The 15,760-nt window shown below is 42.5% G+C and overlaps 2 protein-coding genes across 2 annotated transcripts in view; both read right to left on the reverse strand.

The window, feature by feature from the left end:
• muc5fl (mucin 5f-like) overlaps positions 1–6,367 on the reverse strand; it is a 73,096-nt gene extending 66,729 nt beyond the window's left edge. Inside the window, exon 1 of the mRNA XM_072271358.1 lies at positions 6,226–6,367. Coding sequence (XP_072127459.1) covers positions 6,226–6,367 — 142 coding nt within the window. The remainder of the gene's footprint in view (positions 1–6,225) is intronic.
• Positions 6,368–6,392: 25 nt separating this feature from the next.
• Positions 6,393–15,160, reverse strand: LOC140204665 (uncharacterized). The gene is made up of 3 exons (XM_072271359.1): positions 13,518–15,160; positions 13,015–13,346; positions 6,393–6,400 (listed from the first exon to the last, which is right to left on the reverse strand). The coding sequence occupies exons 1-3, from the start codon at positions 15,158–15,160 to the stop codon at positions 6,393–6,395; spliced, it is 1,983 nt and encodes a 660-aa protein (XP_072127460.1).
• Between the last annotated feature and the right edge of the window lie 600 nt (positions 15,161–15,760).

The raw sequence follows: 15,760 nt of genomic DNA on the forward strand, positions 1-15,760 counted from the left end.
AGAGAGTGCTGCACCATTAGCAAAGACCTTTGCATCTCCATTAACCACAGAAATAGTACCACATGTGATAAATGTTAATCCTTTGTTCACAAAAGGGAGTAGTGATAATGCTTGTGAATTATAGACCAGTGAGTCCTGCTTCAATGATGGGAAAATTACCAGAGAAGTTTCTTAGAGGAGGATTTATGACCATTTGGAGAGGCATAGTCTGATTAGGGATAGTCAGCATGGCTTTGTGAGGGGTAAGACATGCCTCACGGGCCTAATTGAATTCTTTGAAGATGTGATAAAGCTCATTGCTGAAGATTGAGCAGTTGATTTGGTGTATATGACTTTTAGTAAGCATTTGATAAGATTCCCCATGATAGGCTCATTCAGAAGATCAGGAGGCATGGGATCCAGAGAAACTTGGCTGTATTAGTTCATTAAAGACATTTAAGAACCTCTTAGATAGACACGTGGATGATAGAAAAATGAAGGGCTACATTGAAGGGAAGGGTTAGATTTATTTTAGTGTGGGTTATAGGGCAGCAGTGTTCTATCTGATTTGTTTAATAATATGACAAAGCAATCCAATGAAGGCAATTGTCATAAACAGTGGATGTGGGTGTGCATGGATTTTAGTAAGGTGGTCGATAAGGTTCCCGTGATAGGCTCATTCAGAAAGTTAACATTATGGGCTGAAAGGGATTATACTGCTGTAATGTTCTATTGGGAAATGAGGCTGGCCAAGAATTTTCAGATCGTTTTGGATAGGGGTAACCCTGGACTTTAGGTCAATGTGTGAAACCGTGTAAAGGCGAACTACAATAATATTACGAAGAAGCTAGGGAGTGCAGATTGATAGAGGCTGTATTTTGTAACCCCATATCTGTCATCTGGGAGTCTAACAGCTTGTCTGAATTCAGCATCAATGTGTTCTCGTGAGGTAGAAAGACAAAGATGGTAAGGTTTGAGGAGCTTGAATAATGAGAGATGTTGTAAATGTAGTCAAAATGAAAAAGGCTGAACACTTCAGGTCTAGAAGTTGATTAAATTCCCGAGGAATAGTAAAGAAGCAGGAACAAACAAACAGGGAATCTGGAGGGCTAAAAGAAGCCATGAAATGTTCTGTCTTGAAGGAGTAAAGAGAATCCCAAGACATTTAAAACATACATTAAAACAGGAGGGTAACTAAGGAGAGTATAGGAAAGTCCAGGGACAAAGGAGGGAATATGCCTGGAACTAGAGGATATGGCTGAGGGATTAAAAGTGTACTAGGCATTGACATTCACCAAGGCATGAAGAATGACATGCTGATATTCTAAGGCATATTGAGATCAAGAAGGAGGAGGTGTTGGTTCTCTTGAAGAGTATTAAGATGGATAAGACCCCCAGATCTACAGTATCACAGGTTATTGAGAGAGGAAAGAAAGGAGATTGCTGGGAACTTGACAGAATTCTCTGTACCCTCTTTAAGCACAGGTGAGATCTCAGAGGACTGGAAAACAGCCAGTGATGTTCCTTTGTTCCAGGAAATTATAGCCGGAAGTCTTGCATCAATGGTATAGAAATTATTGGAGAAGATACTTAAGGATACGATCTATTCAGATTTGGGGAAACAGAGTCCTATTAGAGATAGTCAGACCAGCCTTATCAGGGGAGGTTAATGATAAAGGACAAGCTATAGAAATATTTAGATTAAGAGGTGTAGATGTAGTGTTTTTTCCCCAAAGTGAAAATGTCAAATAGAGGGCATAGGTTTAATGTACAAGGTAGAGTTTAATAGGGGATTTAGAAGGAAAGTATTTTTTATACTTTCTTATACTGCAGAATAGCAAAGGCAAGTTCTGCTTTCGGTAGGCTGCGCTCCACTGTATGGGAATGTCGAGGAATCAGTCCAGCAACAAAACTGAAGGTCTACAGAGCCATGGTACCCACTACCCTCCTGTATGCCTGTGAAATGTGGACTGTTTATCGAAGCTCAACCATTTCCACGTGACTTGTCTTCACAGAATATTAGGCATCAGATGGCAAGATAAAGTACCAGACACTGAAGTTCTCTCTAGAGCAAGTCTGCCATCAGTCCACACACTGCTGATGAGAGCACAGACCCGGTGGGCAGGTCATGTCATCCGCATGCCGGACGAGCGCATACCCAAGCAGCTCCTTTTTGGGGAACTCGCTGCTGGAAGACGCTCGCATGGAGGTCAGAAGAAACGCTACAAAGACACACTAAAGGCCTCCCTGAAGTCATTGGACATAGACGCGATCTCTTGGGAAATGCTGGCACAAAACCGCCCTACCTCATCCACAAGAGCTGTCAAGCTTATGAAGCAAGGTGCATTGCTGAAGCACAACATAAGCACGAGCTGCGCGAGCCCAGAGCCAGCAGCGCAACAACTGCAGTGCCTACACATGTCTGCCCAGCATATGCCAGGACACTCCGTGCCCGAATTGGCCTGACCAGTCATCTTCGGACACACCATATTCAATCTCAAAGTGACTAATGGTGTTGAGGTCTTCATCGACGACGATGGACGAACTACATTTTTTATACAGAAAGTGGTAGGTGGCTGGAAATCACTGCCATGGAAGATAATGGAAGCAGATGGAAAAGCAATGCTTAAGAGACATTTTACAGGCACATGAGCATCCAGAGAATAAAACTTAAAGACCACGTGTCGGCAGATGTGTCATTCAAATTGGCGTCAGGTGGGCCTTAAAGCTCTCAATTTCTTTCAGGACAGCGGACCCAACAAGTTCCCTTCCACCACCACTCTCCTCCATCTGGTGGAACTAGTGCTCACCCTCAATAATTTCTCCTTCAGCTCCTCCACTTCCTTGGAACCAAAGGTGTAGCCATGGGCACAAGCATTGGTCCCAGCTAAGCGTGCCTTTTCATCGGCTACATGAAACAGTCCGTGTTCCAAGCCTATATCAGCATCACTCCCCAAATCTTCTTAGGCTACATCGGCGACTGCATTGGTGATGCTTCCTGTACCCATGCTGAGTTTATCGACTCCATCAATTTTGCCTCCAACTTCCACCCTGCCCTCAGATTTACTTGGTCCATTTCTGACACCTCCCTCCCTTGCTTAATCTCTCTGTTTCTATCTCTGGAGACAGTCTATCCACTGATACCTTTTATAAACCCACTGACTCTCACAGCTATCTAGAATGTACCTCTTCCCACCCTGTCACTTGTAAAAATGCCATCTCCTTCTCTCAGTTCCTTCATCAGCAGCACATATGCTCTCAGGATTAGGCTTTTTATTCCAGAAATACCGAGATATCTTCCTTCTGAGATGTCATCCTGCATAGTAATGGGGGACAAATAATTGGCAGATGAACTTAGTAGGTACTTTGCATCTGTCTTCACTGTGGAAGACACTAGCAGTATGCCAGAGGTCCATGAGTGTCAGGGAGTAGTAGTGAGTGTCATTGCAATTAGAAAGGAAAAAGTGCCAGGTAAACTCAAAGGTCTGAAGGTGGATAAGTCACCTGTACCAGATGGACCTCATCCCAGAGTCCTGAGAGAGGTTGCTGAAGAGATAGCAAATGCATTGGTCATGATCTTTCAAGAATCACTTGATTCTGGCATCGTCCCGGAAGACTGGAAGATAACAAGTGTCACTCCACTCTTTAAGAAGGGAGGAAGGCAAAAGGAATGAAATGATAGGCCAGTTAGGCAAACCTCAGTGGTTGGGAAAGTGCTGGAGTCTATTATTAAGGATGTTTCGGGGTACTTGGAGACTAATGATAAAATAAGTCAAAGTCTGCATGGTTTCTGTAAAGGGAAATCTTGCCTAACAAATACGTTAAGAGTTTGAGGAAGTAACAAGCAGAGTGGACAAAGGAGAGGCAGTGGATGTCATTTATTTGGATTTTCAGAAGGCGTTTGATAAGGTGCCACATATGAGATTGCTTAACAAGAAAAAATTCTATGGCTCTACAGGAAAGATACTGGCATGGATAGTGGAATGGCTGACAGGCAGGAGGCAGCGAATGGGAATAAAGGCGGCCTTTTCTGGTTGGCTGCCAGTGACTAGTGGTGTTCCTCAGGTCAGTGTTGGGACTGCTACCTTTTGCATTGTTTGTCAATGATTTTGATAATAGAATTGATGGTTTTGTGGCAAAGTTTGCGGATGATACGAAGATGGGTGGAGAGGTAGGTAGTGCTGAGGATTTGCAGCCGAACTTAAGACAAATCAGAAAAAATGGCAAAAAAGTATCAGATGGAATAGAGAGTTGGGAAATGCATGATTATGCATTTTGGTAAAAGAAACAATAGTTCAGACTATTATCTAAATGGGGAGAAGTTTCAAACATCAGAAGTGCAGAGGGACTTAAGTGACCTCGTGCAAGACTCCCAGAAGGTTAATTTACAGTTTGATTCTATGGTAAAGAAGACAAATGCAATGTTAGCATTTATTTCAAGGGGAATAGAATATAAAAACAGGGAGATAATGCTGAGGTTTTATAAGACACTAGTCAGGCTGCACTTGGCGTATTGTCAACAGTTTTGGGCTCCGTATCTCAGAAAGGATTTCTTGTCATTGGAGAGGGTCCAGAGGAGGCTCATCAGGATGATTCTGAGAATGAAGGGGTTAACATATGAGGAGCATTTGGCATGCAGGGTGATCTCATTGAAACCTACCAAATGTTGAAAGGACTAGATAAGGTGGATGTGAAGAGGATGTTTCCTGTGGTGGGGGTATCCAGAACTAGAGGGCACAGTTTCAAACTTAAGGGGCAACCTTTTAGAACAGAGGTAAGGACAAATTTTTTAGCCAGAGAATAGTGAATCTGTGGAATGCTCTGCCAGAGATTGTGGTGGAGGCCAAGTCCGTGAGTATATTTAAGGTGGAAGTTGATCGTTTCCTGATCAGTCAGGGCATCAAAGTATATGGCAAGAAGGTAGGTATATGGGGTTGAGTAGAATCCAGCATCAGCCATGATGGAATAGTGGAGCAGACTCGATGGGCTGAATGGCCCAATTCTGCTCTTATGTCTTCTGGTCTTCTGGTCTCCTTCAAAGAAAGGGGCTTTCCTTCTCCTACCATCAACATCACTTCCACTTCGCGCACATCTGCCCTCACCCCATCATCTCGCCGCCAATCCAGGGACAGGTTTCCTCTTGTCCTCACCTAACAATCCACTAGCCTTGTGTCCAGCACATAATACTCTGTATCTTCCGGCATCTCCAATGGAATTCCACCACCAAGCACATCTTTCCCTCCCCCCACTTTTCACAGGGATCTCTTGTTCATTCATCCCTCCCCATTGATTTCCCTCCTGGTACTTACCCTTTCAAGTGGGACCAGTGGCACACCTGCCCCTGCACCCCCTCCCTTTCTATTATTCAGGGCCCCAAACAGTAGACACTCTACTGTATCCAGTAGATTGGGGCTCATCTACTGTATCCAGTGCTCCTGGTGTGGCCTCATGTATATTGGTGAGATCCGATGTAGATTGGGAGACTGCATCACTGAGCACCTTTGCTCTGTCCGCCACCAAAGGTGAGATCTCCCAGTGGCCACCCATTTCAATTTTACTTCCCATTCCCAATCTGACATGTCAGTCCATGGTCTCTGTTACTGCCGCGATGAGGAGCAACACTTTGTATTCCATCTGGGTAGCCTCCAACTTGATGGCATGAACATCGATCCTTGAACCTCCAGTAATTACCACCCCCTCCCAGCCCCCCTTCCTTCACCATTCCCCATTCCTGCCTCCCTCTCTCACCTTATCCCTTTACCAGCCTATTATCTCCCTCTGGTGCTCCTCCCCCTTTCCTTTCTTCCATGGTTATGTGTCCTCTTTGTCAGACTCCCCCTCTCCAGCCCTGTATCTCTTCACCAATCAACTTCCCAGCTCTTTACTTTATCCTCTCCACCTCTCCCAGATTCAAATGGGACCTCCCACCTTGTGCTTCTTCTTCCACTCTCCCCACCTTCTTACTCTGCCTCCTCCTCTTCCTTTCCAGTCCTGATGAAGGGTCTTGGCCTGAATCTTCGACTTTTCCAAAGATGCTGCCTGACCTGATGAATTCCTCCAGCATTTTGTGTGTGTTGAGTTCAAATTGGCATCCTGGTCAGCACAGATGTGAGGGTGAGGGCCTGTTCTGAGCTATGCTTTTTTAACTTTGAGTATCTATAAGTGGCCAAAGTAGCTGCTCCTGCTCCTTATATTAATTAACATAAACATATAAGATACACTCAGTTCTGATTTGAAAATACTTACAGTCGCATTCGTAATGGTAGCAACATTGGTATTCATCATAAACTTTGACAGGTAGACGACCATTGGCACACTTAATGGGTTCAACAGTGGGACACACCACAGGTTTTAAGGAAATTATATCTTTATCTATACATCTTGCCATCATGCAGTCACATTTCAACCAGGTCTCATTGTACTGGAAAGAGAAGAATCATTTCAGAAATTTCTCAAAACAGAAATCGCAATAATACCTATTACTAGTTAACTTCTCATTATTGTGAATTCTCCCTGTTTCCAGCTGAGCCTCATTATTTCTTTAGGACTGCTAATTAGAAGGTAGCGGAAGATGTCCTAGAATGCAGAAGGGTGGATAGGTCTTCAGGGCCTGATAGGATCTATGCCAGTATGCTATTGGGAAATTGCTTAGGCTCTAAAGGAGATTTTTCTATCTTTCTCAGCTACAAGTGTGGCAGACTGTAGCTGAGAAAGACTGTTCTTCTTTATTAAGAAGAGCAACAGAGAGAAGATAGTAAGTGCTGAATATTGATAATTTGTGACTAGTGTATCTTAGCGAGCAGTGGTGGGACCCTTGTCATTTGCAATGTATATCAATAACTTGGATGTGAATATAGGAAGTGTGATTAGTAAATTTGAAGATGACACAAAAATGGTGGTGCTGTGGATAGTCAGGAAAGTTGTCTTAGGCTATAACTGGATAAAGATCAGTTAGAAAGTTGGATGGAGTGTTGACAGGTGCAAGACAAGCCCAACAATATATAGAGCAAAGCCATGTACAGGAAGAGGTAGGAGGCCATGAGACCTAGGAGTCCAAGTTCATTGCTTCCTGAAAATGGCAATATAGGTAGATTGGGAGGTAAAGAAGATGTAAGGTATGCTTGTCATCATAAGGTTGGAGCATGGAACATAGAAGTTAGTATATTAATTTGCAAGTTTAGGCCTAGAGAGGTTCAGCCAAATTTGAAGTATTGACTGCACTAAAGGAAGGATGTGATTGAGCTGGAAAAACTGTAGAGGAGATTTACCAAGAAAGAACGTGTGAACAGGCCCTTTGGCTTAATTCCTCCATGCCAACAAAGTTAACTAACTGAGTTAGTCCTGTTTGCCTATATTTGGTCATATCTCTAAACCTGTTGAAATGTCTTTTAAATCTATAGTTGTACGTGTCTGTGTCACTTCCTCTGGCAATTTGTTCTATATACCCACTATACTCAGTGTGAAAAAGTTGACCCTGAGGTCCACTATAAATCTTTCCCCTTTCGCCTTAAAATGTGTCCTGCAGTTTTGGACACTCCCATGCTGGGGAAAAGTCTGTGGCTTTTTACATTATCTTTGCACCTCATGATTTTATAAACCTGTAATAGCTCATCTCATAGCCATCTGCCTCCAGCGAAGAAATCCCTAGCCTATCTAATCTCTCCTTGTAACTCAAGCTCTGCAGTCCCAGGAAAGAATGTTGCCTGGATTGGAGGACTTGTGTTATAGAGAGATTTGAGTGAGCTGAGATTGCTTTTCCTGAAGCGGAGGCTGATGGGTGACCTGATGTTCATTCATGAGAAGTATAAATAGGATAGGTTTTACTTATCTATGCCCCATGATAGGGGCATCAAAAGCAAAAGGATATTGTTTTAAAGTGAGAAGAAGGAATTTTAAAAAGAAATGGAGAATGGTTGATATCTACAATATGCTACCAGAGGAGTTAGTGGAATCAGATACAATTACTATGCCTAAAAGGTATCTGGACGATGCTTAAATAGACAAAGCATAGAAGGATGTAGACCTAATGTGGGCAAATGGGATTATATAATGAAATTAATTAGACAGGGCTTCGGGCAGTTCATTGGGAACACCTTCTTTGGGGCAATTATATATCTGATATGTGGAGGAATGTTTGAAGAACAACTGCACAACATAAAGGACAGGCATATTCCAGTAAGAAGGGAGGATGAGAATGGCAAGGTAAGGGAACCTTGGATGTTGGGAGAGGTTATGAGTTTAGGCAAGAAGATAAAGGAAATATATATAACATTTAGGAAGCTAAAATTAGTCTTTGAAGATTATGAAGAAGCTAGAAAAAAGCTTAAGAAGGCAACTGGGTGAGCCAGGAGGGGCAATGGAGTGTCCTTAGCAAGTGCAATTAAGGAGAATCTCAAGGCATTCAATACACACATCAAGAGCAAGAGAATAACTAGGGATGAGAGTAGACAACTCAAGAATAAAGGACGGAACAAGTGGTTGGAGGCAGAGGATGTTGGTGAGGCCCTAAATGAGTACTTTGTAACGGTATTCACTATTAGGAAGAATATAGAAGATAGATCAGTGTGGAGCATGCTAGCTCATATTGAGATAAAGAAAGAGGTGCTGTTGGGTCTCTTGAATATGGTTAAGGTGGACAAATTCCCATAGCCTGATTTGATGTATCCTGGTTATTCAGAGAGAAAAAAGTTGAGATTGCCAGAGCATTGACTAGGATCTTTGACCACACCTCCAGCCACAGGCAAGACCTGGAGGGACTAAAGTGTAGCTAATGTTGTTCCTTTCTTCATGAAGGAAGATAGAGATAATACTGGAAAATATAGACCAGTGAATCTCAAGTTAGTGGTAGGTAAAATATTGGAGAAGATTCTTGGTGACAGGATTTGTAGGCAATTGAAAAAACGGCCTGATTATGGGCTGCCTTTGTGCAGGGAAGGCAATATTTTCATAAACTAATTGAGTTTTTTAAAGAGGTGACAAAGTTGATTGCTGAAGGTAGAACAGTGGGTGGTGTCTACGTGGATCTTAGTAAGGCATTCAACAAGGTCCCTCATTGCCTGTTTCTACAGAAGATTAAGATGCATTGGCATGGGACATGAACATTTGAATTCAGAATTGGATTGCCCATAGAAGGCAGAGGGTAGTGGTAGAAATGAGTTATTCTGACTGGAGGTCATGGATGAAAACATGATTGGATGGGTTAGTAAATTTGTAGATGATACAAGGATTGTTGGCTGTGTATAAGAAGGATACAGTGGGATGTAGATCAGCTGCAGATTTTGACAGAGTTTGTAAAACTGGACAAGTTTGAAGTGTTGCATTTTAGGAGATCAATTATAAAGGGACAGTACTCATTTAATGGTAAGATCCTCAATACTATTGATGTAAAGAGGGTGTTGTGGTCCAACTTCATAGCTCTCTGAAAGTTACCATAAAAATTGATAAGGTGGCAAAGGACATTCTTGCCTTAGTCAAAGCAATGAGTTGATGAGTCAGAAAAATATATTGCAGCTTGGCACAATTCTCGTTGAGCCTCATCTAGAGTATTTATGTGCCACTCTACTTTCCCCATTACATTAGGTCTTTGGAGAGGGTACAGAAGTGGTTTACCAGGATGTTCCCTGGATTAGAGAGCACGTACTATAAGGAGAGGTTTGGATAAACTAGTGTTATTTCTCTGGAGTGGTGGAGGCTGAAGGGAGGCCTGAGAAGTTTACAAAATAATGTGCAGCATAGATAGAGTAGGAGCACGTATGTCTTTCCCGGCGTTGAAACATTTTAATACATTTAATTTCTGAAGGGGAATATTCAAAGAGGAGGTGTGGGGCAAGTTTTTTTTTTACAGAGAGAATGCAATGTGCTGCCAGGGGTGGTGATGATCAGCCTGTTTCTCTGGTGTGCTGTTCAATATTCCATGCTCCAATGTAGATGGCAAATAGTTGTATGGCACAGACACAAGCTCTTTTACATACAGGTTCAAAGAGCTCTTGTCTGCTCTAGTAACATAAGATCATAAGACCATAAGACATAGGAGTAGAGTTAGGTCATTTGGCCCATCGAATCTATTATGCCATTCAGACATGGTTGATCCTTTTTTCTCTTCCTCAGCCCCGTTCCCCGCCCTTCTCCTCATGAGCGTTGATACCACGTCCAATCAAGAACCCATCAATCTCTGCCTTAAATACACCCAACGACCTGGCCTCCACAGCTGCCAGTGGTAACAAATTCACCAATTCACTACCCTCTGGCTAAAGAAATTTCTCTGCATCGCTGTTTCAAGTGGATGCCCCTCTATCCTGAGTCTGTGCCCTCTTGTCCTAGACTCCCCTACCATGGGAAACATACCTTCCACATTTACTCTGTCTAGGCCTTTCAACATTCAAAAGGTTTCAATGAGATCCCACCTCCCTCATCTTTCTAAATTCCAGTGAGTACAAGCCCGTATCAAATGTTCCTCATATGATAACACTTTCATTCCTGGAGTCATCCTTGTGAGCCTCCACTGAACACTCTCCAATGCCACCACATCTTTTCTAAGATGAGGAGCCCAAATCTGTTCTCAATACTCAAGGTGAGGCCCCACCAGTGCCTTATAAAGCCACAGCATCACATCCCTGCTCTTGTATTCTAAACCTCTTGAAATGAATGCTAACATTGCATTTGCCTTCCTCACCACCAACTCAACCTGTAAGTTAAACTTTAGGGTGTTCTGCACAAGTACTCCCAGATTTGCAGCTCAGATGTTTGAATTTTCTCCCCGTTTAAACAATAGTCTGCATATTTACTTCTACTACCTACAGTAAGTGCATGACCATGCATTTTCCAACATTGTATTTTGTTTGCCACTTTCTTGCCCATTCTCCAAATCTAAGTCCTTCTGCAGCCTACCTATTTCCTCAACACTGCCCACCCCTCCACCAATCTTTGTATAATTCGCAAACTTAGGAACAAAGCCAGCTATTCAATTATCTAAATCATTGATATATAGCATAAAAACAAATAGCAGGCAACCAGGAAAGGATCCTTTCATTCCCACTCATTGTCTCCTATTAATCATCCAATGCTCTAATTATGCTCCAAACATGACTCTAAAATATAATAAGTGAGCCAAATATTCCGGTACACAGAGATTTTCCACTGTCTTCTAATTATCAACGCCACTTTACCCAGGATATTCTTTAAGGCATTGAAAGGAAAAGTGTCATACCTGCTGAGACATTTTTTTCAAATTAGGTTTTAATACCCCAATAATATTCCAACAATTAGCTCATTCAGAAGGATTAATAACTTCACGATAAATGTAGGGTATCCAGAGATACTCTGATTTATTGTTTTGGAAATATCCCACCCAACTTTGTGACAGATCAGCTATGTTAAATACTTTGTGGAATAACTGGTTTGATATTACAGAGTGCAAAATATATAACAACAAAATTAACAGCACTATGCTATTGACAGAATATTTCTAGTCAGCAAGTATGCAAAATATAAATAATTGGGTTTCCATTCAGCTGTGTCAACTAAGTTTTCATAAATCTGTAACAGACTTTTCTCCAAAAATGTGAATTTTTAATCTAATGTGCACTTACATCTCTTGGAGGATTTAAGTCTGGGCACCCTACAGGTTTTGTGGTCGATTCCGTTGGCTTTGTTGGATGGCTGATATTGCTTGTAGGTACACTTGTGAAAGGAGGCTTTGTGCTTCCACAAGGCCAGATATGTTTTTCAATGTTACAGGTTTCATTACATATTGCATAAATGCAAAATCCAGCATTATCTGTGTAGTTATATATAATTGCACCTAAAATGTAAACAATAGATGAATGACTTTAAACATTGCAATTGATATTGAAGACTGAAGAGAGGAAACAAGTTAGAAAACAAAATAGACTGCTTTTTAGTTACCCACTGAATATTATATAGAGCAAAATAATTGCTTAAATGTTGGTACATAATATGAAATTGGAGCACAAATTGATATTTCATAAATTTTCAGAAATAAACAAAACAGGTAATCTAAAACATACATGAATTATTTTAACTTTTATAAGAGGACACCTAAAAATAAATGAAAATGAGCTTTGTAATGGCTAGAGAGTTTATTATGTTTATTATTCTGTTTCTGCTTGCACGTTTTATGACAGTGTGATATTTTATGACATTTGGAAATATCCAAAGTTTTCAAGCAGTTCATTGACTTCTACAGGTTACACTGGAGAAGTGTAACTGAACTTGCAATATGCTGTAATTATAATAGCAGGGCAGACAACTGATACCCCTGCCCGACCGGCAAGCAACCTACCTCCACCACCAGAAAATACATTGGCAAATCTGGTTTCTTGGAAAGACATTCAGACAAAAAGACGATAAAAATTTTCTTAAGATTTTTAAATACATCATCTCATGAAATAAAAGCAAGTAGTTTACCTTGGGGATACAATGTTCCATTCACAGCACAGAAACATTCAGTGTTGGCAGATGAAAAACTGACAGTGGGAGAAAGGGTAGAATACTCCATGGAACCAGTAAATGGAGATGAAACAGTTGAGGGCATCTTGATCGTCGTTCCAGACAGGGCAGTTGTTGATCGAGGAGGTGAGAGTCGAACGGTGACAGCAGTGGTCATGCTCCAGGTGGTGGGTGACAAGGTAGACTGATTAAACGTGACTTTGCCAGAAGTTGAAGTCATTCTGGCTGATTCTGTGATTCCACTGTGAGTGGTGGCTACTGTACTACTCATGGATACAGGTGTGGTAGTGTTGTTCAGTCCTGTTGAAGTTGAAATGGTGGTAGTTGATGTTGCTTTTGTTGTGCTTGTGGAGCTGGTAAATTGTGGAGTAGAAGATTCTCCAGTTGTACTTTCTGATGGAGTGGATGTGTCAACTATTGTGCTCAGAGTCTCAGTTGGCACAGTGGCTGTTGAAACAGTTGTTAGTGTTTCAGATGGTGTGCTTGTGGAGATCACTGATGTGTGAGTAACTGTGGCAGACGTTGTTGTGGCTGAAGTTTCAGTAGGTTCTGTTCGTTCTGTAGTACAGGTTGTCGTCATTTCAGTTGTGGGGCTGGATAGTGCACTTATGCCAGTGACTGGAGTAGTGGATATCATGGGTGTGGCTGTGGGTGTAGATGTAGTTGTTGTAGTTGTTGGGATGTGTGCAGTTGTTGATTCAGTTGTGATAACAGGAGATGGTGTGCTGGTTTGTTCTGTTGTTGTTGTTGGAGTGGATGTGCTTGTGGATGTGGTGGAGTGTGCAGTTATATTTACTGTTGGTGTGCCCTCTGATGGAGTGGACGTGTGCAATGTTGTGGTACTAGTAGCTGGTGTTGCTGAGGTGGTGGAGACTGTAGTTACTGTTTGGGATGGTGTGCTTGTGGGCTCTCCAGGTGTGGGTGTAACTGTTGCAGACTTTGTGGTGGTTGAAATTTTTGTTGTTTCTGAAACTTCAGTTGTACATGTTGTACTCAGTTCAGGTGTGGAACCTGCTGGTGTTGGTGAGCTGGTAGATGTTGGTGTACTACGTTTGGATGTGGGTGTAGACGTACCTGTTGTACTAGTTGTGGAGGCAATGATATGGGTAGTTGTTGATTTAGTGTTGATGGCAGTGGGCGTTGTGGTTGATGGTACCTCTGTTGGTTTTGTTGTGCTTGTGGAGCTGGTAAATTGTGGAGTAGAAGATTCTCCAGTTGTACTTTCTGATGGAGTGGATGTGTCAACTATTGTGCTCAGAGTCTCAGTTGGCACAGTGGCTGTTGAACCAGTTGTTAGTGTTTCAGATGGTGTGCTTGTGGAGATCACTGATGTGTGAGTAACTGTGGCAGACGTTGTTGTGGCTGAAGTTTCAGTAGATTCTGTTGGTTCTGTAGTACAGGTTGTCGTCATTGCAGTTGTGGGGCTCAATGTTGTTACTGTATCAGTGACTGGAGTTGTGGATATCATGGGTGTGGGTGTGGCTGTGGGTGTAGATGTAGTTGTTGTAGTTGTTGGGATGTGTGCAGTTGTTGATTCAGTTGTGATAACAGGAGATGGTGTGCTGGTTTGTCCTATTGTTGTTGTTGGAGTGGATGTGCTTGTGGATGTGGTGGAGTGTGCAGTTATATTTACTGTTGGTGTGCCCTCTGATGGAGTGGACGTGTGCAATGTTGTGGTACTAGTAGCTGGTGTTGCTGAGGTGGTGGAGACTGTAGTTACTGTTTGGGATGGTGTGCTTGTGGGCTCTCCAGGTGTGGGTGTAACTGTTGCAGTCTTTGTGGTGGTTGAAATTTTTGCTGTTTCTGAAACTTCAGTTGTACATGTTGTACTCAGTTCAGGTGTGGAACCTGCTGGTGTTGGTGAGCTGGTAGATGTTGGTGTACTACGTTTGGATGTGGGTGTAGACATACCTGTTGTACTAGTTGTGGAGGCAATGATATGTGTAGTTGTTGATTTAGTGTTGATGGCAGTGGGCGTTGTGGTTGATGGTACCTCTGTTGGTTTTGTTGTGCTTGTGGAGCTGGTAAATTGTGGAGTAGAAGATTCTCTAGTTGTACTTTCTGATGGAGTGGATGTGTCAACTATTGTGCTCAGAGTCTCAGTTGGCACAGTGGCTGTTGAACCAGTTGTTAGTGTTTCAGATGGTGTGCTTGTGGAGATCACTGATGTGTGAGTAACTGTGGCAGACGTTGTTGTGGCTGAAGTTTCAGTGGATTCTGTTGGTTCTGTAGTACAGGTTGTCGTCATTGCAGTTGTGGGGCTCAATGTTGTTACTGTATCAGTGACTGGAGTTGTGGATATCATGGGTGTGGGTGTGGCTGTGGGTGTAGATGTAGTTGTTGTAGTTGTTGGGGTGTGTGCAGTTGTTGATTCAGTTGTGATAACAGGAGATGGTGTGCTGGTTTGTCCTATTGTTGTTGTTGGAGTGGATGTGCTTGTGGATGTGGTGGAGTGTGCAGTTATATTTACTGTTGGTGTGCCCTCTGATGGAGTGGACGTGTGCAATGTTGTGGTACTAGTAGCTGCTGTTGCTGAGGTGGTGGAGACTGTAGTTACTGTTTGGGATGGTGTGCTTGTGGGCTCTCCAGGTGTGGGTGTAACTGTTGTAGACCTTGTGGTGGTTGAAATTTTTGTTGTTTCTGAAACTTCAGTTGTGCATGTTGTACTCAGTTCAGGTGTGGTACCTGTTGGTGTTGGTGAGCTTGTAGACATTGGTGTACTAAATTTGGATGTGGGTGTAGATGTACCTGTTCTACTAGTTGTGGAGACAATGATATGTGTAGTTGTTGATTGAGTGTTGATGGCAGTGGGTGTTGTGGTTGTTGGTCCCTCTATTGCTTTTGTTGTGCTTGTGGAGCTGCTAAATTGTGGAGTAGAAGATTTTCCAGTTGTACTTTCTGATGGAGTGGATGTGTCAACTATTGTGCTCAGAGTCTCAGTTGGCACAGTGGCTGTTGAAACAGTTGTTAGTGTTTCAGATGGTGTGCTTGTGGAGATCACTGATGTGTGAGTAACTGTGGCAGACGTTGTTGTGGCTGAAGTTTCAGTAGGTTCTGTTCGTTCTGTAGTACAGGTTGTCGTCATTGCAGTTGTGGGGCTGGATAGTGCACTTATGCCAGTGACTGGAGTTGTGGATATCATGGGTGTGGCTGTGGGTGTAGATGTAGTTGTTGTAGTTGTTGGGGTGTGTGCAGTTGTTGATTCAGTTGTGATAACAGGAGATGGTGTGCTGGTTTGTTCTGTTGTTGTTGTTGGAGTGGATGTGCTTGTGGATGTGGTGGAGTGTGCAGTTATATTTACTGTTGGTGTGCC

The sequence above is a fragment of the Mobula birostris genome, chromosome 11, assembly GCF_030028105.1.
Source record: "Mobula birostris isolate sMobBir1 chromosome 11, sMobBir1.hap1, whole genome shotgun sequence".
Lineage (NCBI taxonomy): Eukaryota > Metazoa > Chordata > Chondrichthyes > Myliobatiformes > Myliobatidae > Mobula > Mobula birostris.